The sequence below is a fragment of the Bacillus rossius genome, chromosome 1 (assembly GCF_032445375.1).
Source record: "Bacillus rossius redtenbacheri isolate Brsri chromosome 1, Brsri_v3, whole genome shotgun sequence".
Classification (NCBI taxonomy): Eukaryota; Metazoa; Arthropoda; class Insecta; order Phasmatodea; family Bacillidae; genus Bacillus; species Bacillus rossius.
In genome coordinates this window covers 357,988,784-358,001,863 of record NC_086330.1, presented here as the reverse complement: position 1 = coordinate 358,001,863, position 13,080 = coordinate 357,988,784, and the positions used below count along the sequence as shown (strand labels likewise).

Below are 13,080 nucleotides of genomic sequence, written 5' to 3'. Positions count from 1 at the left end.
TAGCATACCGGTACTCTGAAAAGAGGTTATTAAAAACACAGGCCCACATATTTATAGTAAGGAAGACAGGACGTTGAAAATCTTTTACAAACTTAAATGTTCTAATTATTTAAACAAATACTATCCAGACAAACAATTCTGTAACACTTTGTTTGGCCTCTCTTAAGGATGAATTAAATAGTACTGCAACAATTAGCAATAATGTAATGTTCTTTTCCTGTTATAGTTTACAGAATAGATTTTGTGCCTACAGAGTTAAAAGCACGGTGAATGCCTTCAATATACTACACTAGGCTCTTGTGATTAAAGTTTTTGATGTGTAACATCTTAGCTCTCAGTGTATGGCATTTGGTGGGAGTGATTTCGTGAATTAAACGCAAGTCAAGGAACAGAAATATGTAACAACCACGGTGCTGCCATCTGTGGCGGATGGCACGAACCAAAGTTCACAAGACAAAGGGAAACTTTATAGCCTTAACTGTTAAATGAATTTTCATCAAGATGGGAAGTATTTCAATAAAATTCCTTGTTGAAAATCAAATTGAGAGCTGGGGTTCAGTATTTTTTCAAGTCTTTTTCACTTTTATCGGAGCCGTTTCAATATATAGTTCAATTTCTAGCGGCGGGTACGGAAACTACATGTGATTCGCGTCAATAAATGTAGTTGAAAACACAATTTGTGTATATTTATCATGCTCGGGATTAGTTTAATGAATTCTGTGTTAAATTTTGTGTCCAAGTTTTTTTATAAGTATATTTGCAACATGAGAACACATGAATTTACTTTTTACCGAGGTTAGATGTTACACATCGCTGGCGTGTACTAAAAGACTCTCTCACATTTTTTTTTATCCCATTCCAGTTTCATGAAATGTAATTGGAAAAGAACATGAAGATTTATAGGTATTTAATTACATATCAGTTAGGAATGCATTTTATCTAAAAAAATAAAAAATAAAAATAAAAATAATTGAAATGTGAGTGTCACTTTGAAACTGAATACTGAGTATAAGGCATAACCAAACACTTATGTAGTTTCTATTATGAATTTTGCCTGTGTATGTTTCTACTAGTTGTATAGATGATAAGTGTTACTTACCGTGTCTCGTAAAAAAAAAAAAATTATTACTAGTATTGGCACAAATAATTAACTTCTTAGTAGCTTACAATTTGAGATTTTAATTTTTTCTTGATAGTCTCTCACATTCTGAGCTACATAATAGTATTCTCATTGCTTAATGACTGTACATAATAATATTTGCTCTAATTTAATATGTTTTATTAGAAACAACCTACAAATTTCAAAATATAAATGTTTTTTTTTAAAAACTTAATATTTACAATTTTATTTTGTGTATGTCAACCATTATTTGTTCACTGATGTGTAATGTTAATGACTGATGGGTAACACTCTTGAGTTTATTTACATTTCAAAATAATAATACCAGAGTTTAGAACTACAGTTTCAGTGCTGCCAAGTATTACAGATTTTCCCATAATTATTACTGATTTAGACATCAAGTTATGGAATAACCAATCGTTATTAATACAGAAACAGTGAAACTTTATTTATTAGAAATATTGTGTGTGTTAATGCATCTGGTAGGTTAAAACTCACACAAGTAACTGGTTGGCTGTTGGATGCATTAATTATGACACAATTTTGGTTGGTTAGCTTATTAAGTGTGCTATAAAAACCAATCAACGTCCCAAGTTGATTCAAGAACCCAATTATTATGTAATACTTGCATTATAAAATGGTAATTAGAAGAGAAGGTAGACCTTTTCTAGAGAATTTGAAATAATTTATATCCTAAAATTATTATTATTTTTTTTTAATATTAGGTTATTTAAAACCTTAGTGACTTTTTAAGGATGAGCTTGTTACGTTATAAGAGTGTTACTTATTTTGTAGATTCTAGCATTTGGCATAAAAATTTATCGCTTTTGCTTTTCGTGAGTGTTGTACACATAAATGTGATTACTGATGGGTGTGTCTGGAACTTAGCAGCACATCAGCTGTGTTAAAGTTAAACATGTTCTGACTTCCTTACACATTTGAATGCATTATCTACAGGGCCTAAATAAACAAACTGAAGCAATAAAACTACAAATATAGGCTATACATTATTCAATATGTACACAATATACACAATAGTAATAACTTTTATACAAATAAAATTGAGAAAAAATAATTAACTCTGAATTTGCTTTTTGCAAAGATAAATTTTTTTCTTTTCTCAGAGTTATCAATTTTTTTTTTCAAAAACTTTAAATGTGTTTAAAACACTATAAAAAAATGATGGACTATTACAAACAATTCTTTGGAAACATTGCAACTTACGAGTGAAATATGCCTTGCAAATTTTATGGCACTTTTTTGTTGAACAAACAAAAATATAATTTTGCGTCTTTCTGTTAGTAAATGTGAAGACTGCTGTCATTATTATTTAGCGACCAGATTGGTTTGATAATTCTACAGAAATAGGTTGTTAAATTTAGTGTATTTAAATTGCTTATAAGTGTTAATTTTTAAGTTTATTTTATTTTAAGAATTTTTGTGGGCTGTGGGTACTAATTGATTGATTAATTATGACCTAAATAAGACAAAAATAATTTCTTAAAATGGATAAATCATAATCCTTTGTAGGTTTTAAGTGCAAGGATTAAAATTTTTCAAGGTTGGCGGTTGTTAATGAAAATTATTTTTTGATACTAAGAGGGGGAAGTGGTGATGCATTAGCTAGATCATTCAACCAATATGATCTGTGTTCAGTCTGTGTAAGGGTGGAACCAAGATTTTTAGATTGTGAGAAATGTTATGGTTGGCTCGATAACTTTCCTTGTACAGTGATATCTTGCTAATCCGGACTAGATAGGACCAACCCTGTCCGGATCACCAAATATCTAGATTAAATTTAATTAAAATGCTAAACAATATAAGTTTTAAGTGGTAAAACTATCAAAATCAATTTTTTTTTCCTTTCTTTAATACAACTTTTTTCCACAGCCTTGATTTTAGGTCTAACATTACTGTATAGGTATACATATTTTTTTTTAAACCTAGGAACTGATGTAGGATTAGAAAAAAAATATATATCTTTGTGAGTAAATCCAGTCTGGAAAAAACCAGATTCAGGGACTTAACTAAACTAGTTTCCACATTTAAAACTTTGCAGTTATCACCATGGTAATGTTATAACGTTTAGATTAAGTAATTAAGTAATCGGGAGGGGGGCCCGACCAAAATTATTCACCCCCGGGGCCCTTAGTTTCTGTGAATGGCCCCGCTGGTAGGACTAGTGTATCAGAAACACGCGGGGCTACCTGCACGGCATATTAAACTTTCTTTGTCGAACCAGCTTTCCCGAGAATTGTTTGTAAAAAAAGCGCAGCTTGTGTTCCGCGGTGGCGGCGGCGGCGGCGGCGGCGGCGGCGCGAGAGTCGCTGGAGGAGGGGGTCGGTTGGCGCGCTCACTGGCCGAGCCGCTCGACGTACGTCTTGACCTCGGCGTGCGGCGGCGCGGGGCGGAACACGGGCTCGCCGTCCTCGCCCAGGTGCCGCGCGTACGGCAGCGTGTGGACGCACGTCATGCCGAGCCGCTCGACGGCGCGCGCCGAGAAGTGGCTGGTGCAGTCCACGCGCAGCATGTCGAACCCCTTCTCCTTCGCCAGTTCCCTGCGGGGCGGGGGACCAACACAGGTTGTGTCAAGGGCGTCGCCAGCCGAAGGGGGGCAAGTTGTGGGAAAAATATGTAATTTTTTTTTTGCATTTGGCTACATTTTTTTGAATCTCTAGGGCTCTAGGGAGGGGCAACTGCCACCCCTCTACCCCCACTACCCCCCTACCCCCCCTGGCTATGCCCTTGGGTTGTGTTGTGGAATTTATCAGAGTATTTCCGGAGGTCTGCATTGATTTTGCTTCGTGCCACCCGCCAACATGCTCTCTTACATTCTTTTTTTTTTTTCCTCAGGGTTATGCAGATAGTAGAATCTCATTACTAAGTACTTACAGGGACCTCAATGTTTTTGTACTTAGTACTGAAAAAATACATACATATCATCACAAAAGAGAAAAATCATAAAATAAATCGAAAATAGTGTTTATTATAAGATGTAACATTATATCATTTGGCAAACATCTGACATCAGTTTAAATAATGGTGTTTCTGCGTAACTTAAGTTTATTTAATTTTTAAAAAAAATCTGTTTTTGAGTTTGAATGATGCTCTGTTGAATGAAATGTTCTATGACATTGAAAGATTTCCTGATCTCTTCTGGAACCTTTTCGTGTTTAGATATGAAAATATTCAATATTTATAAGTTCAGAATTACTTCCGTAGTTGTTACAGTCAGAATCAATATCTGATTCAGCTTTTGATTACTGTGATCAAATGACTACAATGAATGTGGAGGCCAGCGAAAAAAGAGCTGTGTCGTCTCGACCATTACGACCAAGCAAACGGTCAGGGACTTCGACAATTAAACTTTAAACGAAACGCACGTTGAACAAAAATTACACATTCACTCTTAGCAGATTGCAGAACACAAAATGCTAGTGTTGTTTCTTTCTCATGTTTGTTCTGTAGTGTGGCTTTGGTCTGATGCAGTTGCAGTGAGCTCGTCAGCATTACAGTTTACAATGCCAGACTTTTTCCAGCAGTTGGCAGTAGTTTCTTGTTGAACTCCCTACTTGGTTGTGAGGCCGCTCGGCCGTGTGAAGGACGGAATGGTGCGGAATAATCGTAGACGACACAGTTTATATTAAATTGGCTTTTAATCCACGGACTTCTCCGGTGGTACGCATGGGTACGCTGTACTCCCTACACATACACTACGCGGTGGCAGAACCGCTACAAAAGCTAGGATAATGCGCTATGCGGCGTCTGAGCCGTTGTACAGTTACATTAACACACGCTGATTACAGAACAAAACACGACACTAACATAACACTGTGAATTTGCCGCGGCAGAGTCTCGCGGATACGTGATTACTAGTTCGTTGGAGACGGCCAGTGCCGAAAGTTAACTGTCTTAGGAGGGCTCAATGAGCGTGGTCCTAAATTCTATTCTACACTTACGTGAGGTTGTAGCCGGCAGGCGTATGCGCGGCGATCTTAACGAAAACGAGTTGGCTGGAGTCGGCCTTTGCCGTAAATTGCGTGGTCCGCGAAATACACGCCGAGTCTACGTTAGCAACAATGAATTAAAAAGGTTTGGTTGTTAAATCAAGTGCGGAGTGAACGATCGGTGGAACAAAATTGAATGCTGCTCACGGACACACGTCTTGACCCGGCGCGGAGTGGTTGGAGACTGCCGAACATGGCCGCCTCGCAAGGGAGGGAAACTTTCACCTTCTTTGTGAGTCGGCGCCAAAAACTTAAATCAACTTAATTTGCTCTATTATAACCTAAAACACGTTTCAGGTGCTTAATTAAAGGGTAGCACCAGGCAATTGGGTGCTTAAGGCTTAACAACTGTTTTATAGTAGGCTATTTAATTATTTGAATTGTGGCATCAAGTTGGCGACTGTAAATTTATTAACATATTGTCTCACTGTGAACTGTTCTAGTTGGATTTCTCCTAATCTGACTCGATCAGTCACAGGCACTTTAATTCAGGCCAGTGGCCACGGTGACTGTTAATGAGGTTCGTTGTCTGCTCCGTGCGTGCGGTGCTCGCACGAAGTAGCTACGACGCTCTTGTTTAATGCATGTGAATTAATAATTGTGTACTAATGTCTTGTTCCTTAATTGTTTTATGGGGTCAAGCCCCTGGGGTTCTGTGCCCTGAAGTTTATTTGAGTCTAGTGGGGTCACGCCTGAGGCGCTCGCCTGACTCATTCCCGCTGGGCTAGGGGTGCGCTCCGAAAACGGGATCTGGTACTAGCGGTGCGGAGCACGGGCTTATTAGAGGCTATGGTCGGGACGACGTCAACATTAGCGTGACACTTTCATCTGAATTAAATTTTTGTTTCGAACTTCAGTGTTTCGATGTATGAATGGAGTAATGTTTCTCACATCCCATATTAAGTACATTAATCTATGACAGTGCGCGCAAAAGTTAGTTTAGAGGTTAGAAATTACGTTGCGGTAGTGTGATAGATTTATGTTTGTTATATAACATTAATATTTCAGTTGAAAATTTATTTACCAGTTTTGTATATTAGCGAGTAGCAAAGTCACGCTACTAGCGGAATTTATTCGTTATAGTGAAAATTATGATACTATAAACTGAAAAAAATTTTGCATTGAAAATATATGATTTTCGGCGGGGATTAAAAAAAATATGTTAAAGTAAAAAATACATTAAAGTGTAAAATACATTATAGTGAGGTACGTTGTACCAGTATTCTACTACGTGAATGTAGTTTCAATATCAATTTGTAAAACTTTTATTTTTAGTTTTGATTAGAAATTCTTTCAATGAAAGTAAAATAAAATTTTTAAATGAAAATTGTTAGTGCCTTACATACATTCATTCAATTAATATTAAATCTTGGTAATAGTTGAAAGTCAAATGTATTCTCTTACAAAAACGTCATGTTCAAACTATTAAAAGTTTTATTGCGAATTATTTAAGACTACCTACCTCGAATATAATTCAATCCCTAAAAGTATGGGATCCCTGGAACCTGTATCATGACCTCAAAAAGTATTACATAAGTAATAAAATGATCTAAACTGTAAATAGATGTTAATAAAATTAGGAAGTACCTAGAGCGGTGGAGGAGGGTATCGGCTAGTGGAAGTACCTAGAGCGGTGGAGAAGGGTATCGGCTAGTGGCAGTACCTTGAGCGGTCGAGGAGGGTATCGGCTAGTGGAAGTGTCTAGAGCGGTAGAGGAGGGTATCGGCTAGTGGCAGTACCTTGGGCGGTAGAGGAGGGTATTGGCTAGTGGAAGTACCTAGAGCGGTGGAGGAGGATATCGGCAAGTGGAAGTACCTTGAGCGGTCGAGGAGGGTATCGGCTAGTGGAAGTACCTAGAGCGGTCGAGGAGGGTATCGGCTAGTGGAAGTGCCGTGAGCGGTGGAGGAGGGTGTCGGCTAGTGGAAGTGCCTTGAGCGGTCGAGGAGGGTATCGGCTAGTGGAAGTACCTTGAGCGGTCGAGGAGGGTATCGGCAAGTGGAAGTACCTTGAGCGGTCGAGGAGGGTATCGGCTAGTGGAAGTGCCTTGAGCGGTAGAGGAGGGTGTCGGCTAGTGGAAGTGCCTTGAGCGGTCGAGGAGGGTATCGGCTAGTGGAAGTGCCGTGAGCGGTGGAGGAGGGTGTCGGCTAGTGGAAGTGCCTTGAGCGGTCGAGGAGGGTATCGGCAAGTGGAAGTACCTTGAGCGGTCGAGGAGGGTATCGGCTAGTGGAAGTGCCTTGAGCGGTAGAGGAGGGTGTCGGCTAGTGGAAGTGCCGTGAGCGGTGGAGGAGGGTGTCGGCTAGTGGAAGTGCCTTGAGCGGTCGAGGAGGGTATCGGCTAGTGGAAGTACCTTGAGCGGTCGAGGAGGGTATCGGCTAGTGGAAGTACCTTGAGCGGTCGAGGAGGGTATCGGCTAGTGGAAGTGCCTTGAGCGGTAGAGGAGGGTGTCGGCTAGTGGAAGTGCCTTGAGCGGTCGAGGAGGGTATCGGCTAGTGGAAGTACCTTGAGCGGTCGAGGAGGGTATCGGCAAGTGGAAGTACCTTGAGCGGTCGAGGAGGGTATCGGCAAGTGGAAGTGCCGTGAGCGGTGGAGGAGGGTGTCGGCTAGTGGAAGTGCCTTGAGCGGTCGAGGAGGGTATCGGCTAGTGGAAGTGCCTTGAGCGGTCGAGGAGGGTATCGGCTAGTGGAAGTGCCTTGAGCGGTAGAGGAGGGTGTCGGCTAGTGGAAGTGCCTTGAGCGGTCGAGGAGGGTATCGGCTAGTGGAAGTACCTTGAGCGGTCGAGGAGGGTATCGGCTAGTGGAAGTACCTAGAGCGGTCGAGGAGGGTGTCGGCTAGTGGAAGTACCTTGAGCGGTCGAGGAGGGTATCGGCTAGTGGAAGTGCCGTGAGCGGTGGAGGAGGGTACCGGCTAGTGGAAGTACCTTGAGCGGTCGAGAAGGGCCTTGGCGATGCCGCGGCCGCGCCACGACGCGTCCACCGACATGATCCTGACCTCGAGGACCTTCCTGACGTCAGGGAAGCGCGTGAAGATGTCCGCGCCCTGCTCCACGCTGGCCAGCAGGCCGAGGATCTTGCGGAACTTGGTGTTCTTGCAGCCGGCCACCTTGGCCTCCATCTCGGGCAGGTGGCCGGGCTCGTCCAGACCGTTTAGGCACACGCCCACCAGCTGCCCCGTGGAGGCGTTTATCGCGGCCACGGACAGGCCTGCGAGCACAAGTCCACACCGGCTGTGCCACACACTTCTCATGCAAACAGTGGCGCTACGAAGACAAATCTAAATTAACTTGTTAAAAAAAATTGGTTGTCTGTAAAGTCGGTTAACGGACGATAGTTTAACGTGACAACGTCATAACATAACATTGATGAAATGATTGCATACTTTTATGAATAAAATTGAATCATTTTTATTGAATTATCACTATTTCGTATGGATTCAAAGAAGGAGTGAAATGAAATCTACAATTTATTTGATAAATTTATTTCATTTGCACTCATTAATTCAAATATGTTTATTACTTTAACGAACAGATTATTTTAACTATAACTTTTATACATGTTTGCTATTTAACTTCTTCCATTCTGTGTTATTCTGTTAAGGATAGGACGACGAAAGGAAAAGTAGGAAACGAATGGGAGTGTTTAATGTGCCTCGAAAAAGTCAAATCGATGGTTGTTCCAATCGAGTGGAAGAGAGAGATGCAGCGCAAGCGTACAATATGCGTAACGGGACACAGCGTATCGGGACAATGTGCGTAACGGGACACTTTTTCGTGCGTGCAGCCGGCGTTCAACGATTCATGTCCTCGGTTAGATGCTTGATCAATACAAAGAGATAATTTCAGTTTGATTACCAAGAAAAAAGACAGATTTTTGAAATAAAATAAATATTACATAATTTCTACGAGAACAAACAACCAAGTACTAACCATTCTCGTTTTATATAGTCTTCGTAGAGTACGAAGCAAGTCCTGTGCATAACTTAGAATGTAATTTCAGGGCATCTCCACAGCACAGTTGATTACCACATACAGCACACAGTACAGAGTTCTTAGTTTCACTGAGAGGACAGTGATGTATTTCATGATGCCTCGCACTGAACATGTGTGCCAAACGTCGTGCATTTTGGTCCCGATGGAAGCGCAATCAGTCCATCATGATTCCTGATGTGTCTTTTTTTAAGACGAAAATTTTACCTCGAACGAAAAATGTTTTTTTTACCTGAAATAGTTCAGAGACCCGTGTAAACGCGCCCTAAGTAGATCTTTACGGGGAGGAGGGTTGCGGGGAGCTGCCTAGCCGCAGGATACGGTTCATGGTAGAAGTGGCGGGGAGAGGGCTTTTTTTTTATTGTGTTGTGATATTTCGACCCTTTTCCCTTTCCCATACTATGCAGACCAAAATATTCTAAGACAAGGCGTTATGGGGATAAGTCTTGTTCCAGGTCATTATTTAATATTTATGTTTAACGCGGTTAAACTTGTATACTTTTTGATTGCCCAAACTTGAACAAAATATTATATACATTTAACACAATTAGCAAGCAAATCGGAATTTGTAAACAGATTTTTGCAGTATTTCTTTATGGATAAAGTGACTAAATTTAAAAATAAAAACTGAACATTATTTGGTGATATGGTTGAAATTTCTTTCAGAAAACTAAAAAAAAAAAAAAAAAAAAAAAAAAAAAATCTTATTTAGCTGTTTAAAATCATAAAAATTCTGTTTATTTAAAAAGGCCAAGTAAATTTTTTTCCCCGCATTCTTTATTACATAGTAGCCATAAAAGTTAAATTTAAATTTAAAAAAGTTCCAGTATTATATCCCATTTCATTCTTCTTATCCACACTGCACAAAAATGTTAAAAATGCATCTTTGCCAGCTAATTATGAAAAAAAGTACGTGATATATAAGTTTTTTTTCATTTTGTGAAAGTTCAGCCACTCAGAAAGTCGGGATGTGGAATTAAAATAGAAAAAAAAAACTGTGAGCGAGTTTTTCAGTACCTTTTACTCGCCAGTGATGTGCAAACATGTAACCCTCGATAACGAGCAAATTCAAGTGTTCTCACGTTGCAAATATGTTAATTACATGAAACTCGGACACGAAATTTAGCGTAGAATTTTTTAAAATCATGACGAGCGTTATAAATGTACGAAAAATTGTGTTTGCAAATACATTTCTTGACGCGATTCACGCGTAGTTTCCGCACCCGCCGCTAGAATCCGCTGCCGGAGCAGCTCCGATAAAAGCGAAAAATACTTGATTTTCGACAACGGAATTTTATTAAAATACTTTCGATCGTATTAAAATTCACGTAACTGTCAATACTATATCGTTTTCCCCCTTTGTCTTTGTGAAAATTGGTTTGTGCCATCCGCCACTGGTGGCAGCACCGTGGTTATACATTTCCGTTCATGAAAAACTCCTACTGAATGCCGCACACGAAGAGCTGAGATGTTAGCACATGGGAATCCTTCTTTTCACAGACGAGAGAGTCAAACGCCCGATCGTGCTTCTTCGGTTTTTTTGGTTCATTGTAAATAAATATGGCGGTGTTGATAAAAGGATACTAATGGTCAATTAGGTTAAGTTAGCTACATTATAAATACTTTAAAACATCGTGGACGGTTGATTTGGTTAGGATAGCTACATAAAAGATACGGGAAAAAAGCATGAACTTCGGGGAAATTAGGATTTTGGCTCTCTCGTCTGTGAAAAGAAGGCTTCCCGTTAGCACATCGACGATGACCCTGGAACGGGACCATAGAACAAGTAGGGAGACATAGAAGTTTTCACTCTTACAGTGAAAACTGAAACCATGATTTTTTTTTCGCGATATGTGACGCTACCTGTTGGGTGGGCCCACAAGTAGAGGTGGGTCGCAGAGTATCAACCTTATACTTTGTCACTGATACGCGCCTGTATCAGGAACGGCCAACGAGTACACTATTCAAGTATCAAGTACTTTAGTATCAGTGTAGAATTCGTCTTGAACAACACCACGGCCAATGTGCGCAGAACCTGATCGCCGATGACGGTCACTTGGGCGGAGCTTGTAAAAAGGGGAGGGAGCGGCACGACGAATAAGGGATAAAGAAGGGAAATAATGTAGGGGAGGAAGCGCAGGGGAAGGCGTTAAAGGAGAGGCGCAGAGCGAAATTGTTACAAGTCGTTTTGTTTATTGTCCTACTTCAAAGTACGCTCAGTGCGCAGTGCGTGCTTCTTGCGAAGACTGAAGACTCTAGTTAGTACGCTAATAGCGATACAAGACCAAGGACACTGGTTGTAGATCCATCATCCTTAGGTGATAGATATGTGAATCCACGATCTAGGGAGCAAAGCTAAAACACCGTCTCGTTCAATAATAAAACTAATGAAATTTTAATATTAAAAAGTACATTAATAAAATATATAATATTTATATTTGTGCACTTAACAACTATGAAAATACAAATAAATTCTCAGTTGACCCTAATAACAGATGTAATCAACATATGGACTTTCTTTTTTTGAAAACAATAAGTAACTAGTGTTTTCATACATTAAAAATTTACGATTTTATCAAAAATTAAAAATAAAAAAACAGATGGTACATTAATGAGCATACTATATCAATAGAAATTTGAGTTACATCAGGCAGATAGCAGTGCCAATATCGATAAAAAACAAACACTTTGCAAGTTCAGTCACTATTTAACAAATAGTATTGCATTATAACTCAGTTTTTGTTTACACAAATTACACTTAGCAAACTCATTATTTTCCGTGAAAAAATTCCACACAAATGAAGTCTTTTTCCTGCACTTATCCATTCCTTATTTCACTATAAAGGTACTAACTACAGAGCATGACAGCCCGCAACAATGTACGTGGTAATAGACGGCCAGGACGAATTGCAGTGAATGTTGAACTGATTGATACTGGCTGTATTTAGGCGGGCATGAGCGTAACAGAGGTAGAGAATTACCGGGCGTGATAAATAATGTATCTAACGTGTACATAACAACCGAAGACGACACAGGGCGTTACGGCAGCGCACTGCAGCGGTGAAGTTCCCGAGCTGCTCATCATACGCTCCTGAAAAACGTAGAGTAAATCCTATTCCACTCGCGACTTCTATACAGTGTGTATATATATATATATATATATATATATATATATATATATATATATATATATATTCAAAGGCCTGAAACCACGTGAAACGGGGGACGCGCGCCGCACCTTCGTCGAGGCAGCCGGTGCTGTACTCCTCCAGCTCGAGGCAGCGGTCTGCGCCGTCTGCCCCCAGCAGCTGCACGTCCACGTTGAGCGGCTCGTCCTTGAAGAAGAACTGCCGCAGGAAGTCCACGACCCGCCGCCGGTCCCCGCCGCCCACGGGCTGCACGCGGAAGTCCCCCGCCTCCGCCGCCGCCGCCGCCGCCGCCGCCGCCGCCGCCGCCGCCGCCGCCGCCGCCGGCTTGTCGGGCATGGTCGCCTGCGACACCGCCTCGCCGGAGATCTGCGGACACACGGTCACCGCGCTCCGTCAGGCACCGCGGGGCAGGCTGCGACTCTTAATCTGGGTTACCAACTTAACAAAATTAATTGGTTGTCTGTAAAGTCGGTTTACAGACGATAGTTTAACGTGACAACGTCATAACAAAACATTGATGAAATGATTGCATACTTTTATGAATAAAAATTAATCATTTTTATTGAATTATCACTATTTTGTATAAATACAAAGAAGGAGTGAAATTAAATCTAAAATTTAATTGATAAATTTACTTTTATTTGCACTCATTAATTCAAATATGTTTATTACTTTAATGAAGAGATTATTTCAACTATAACTTTTATACATGTTTGCTATTTAACTTCTTCCAATCTGTGTTATTCTGTTAAGGATAGGACGATGATAGGAAAAGTAGAAAACGAATGGTAGTGTTTCAAGTTTAATGTGCCTCGAAAAAGT

General features: G+C 40.4%; 1 protein-coding gene across 1 annotated transcript; it reads right to left on the bottom strand.

The window, feature by feature from the left end:
• Window positions 1-3,428: 3,428 nt before the first annotated feature.
• Window positions 3,429-12,552, bottom strand: LOC134528285 (arylalkylamine N-acetyltransferase 1-like; the record flags this gene model as incomplete). Its single annotated transcript, XM_063361780.1, has 3 exons — window positions 3,429-3,678; window positions 8,045-8,327; window positions 12,348-12,552. Coding segments are annotated over 3 exons (693 nt in total), but the record flags the coding sequence as incomplete, so codon positions are not given.
• Between the last annotated feature and the right edge of the window lie 528 nt (window positions 12,553-13,080).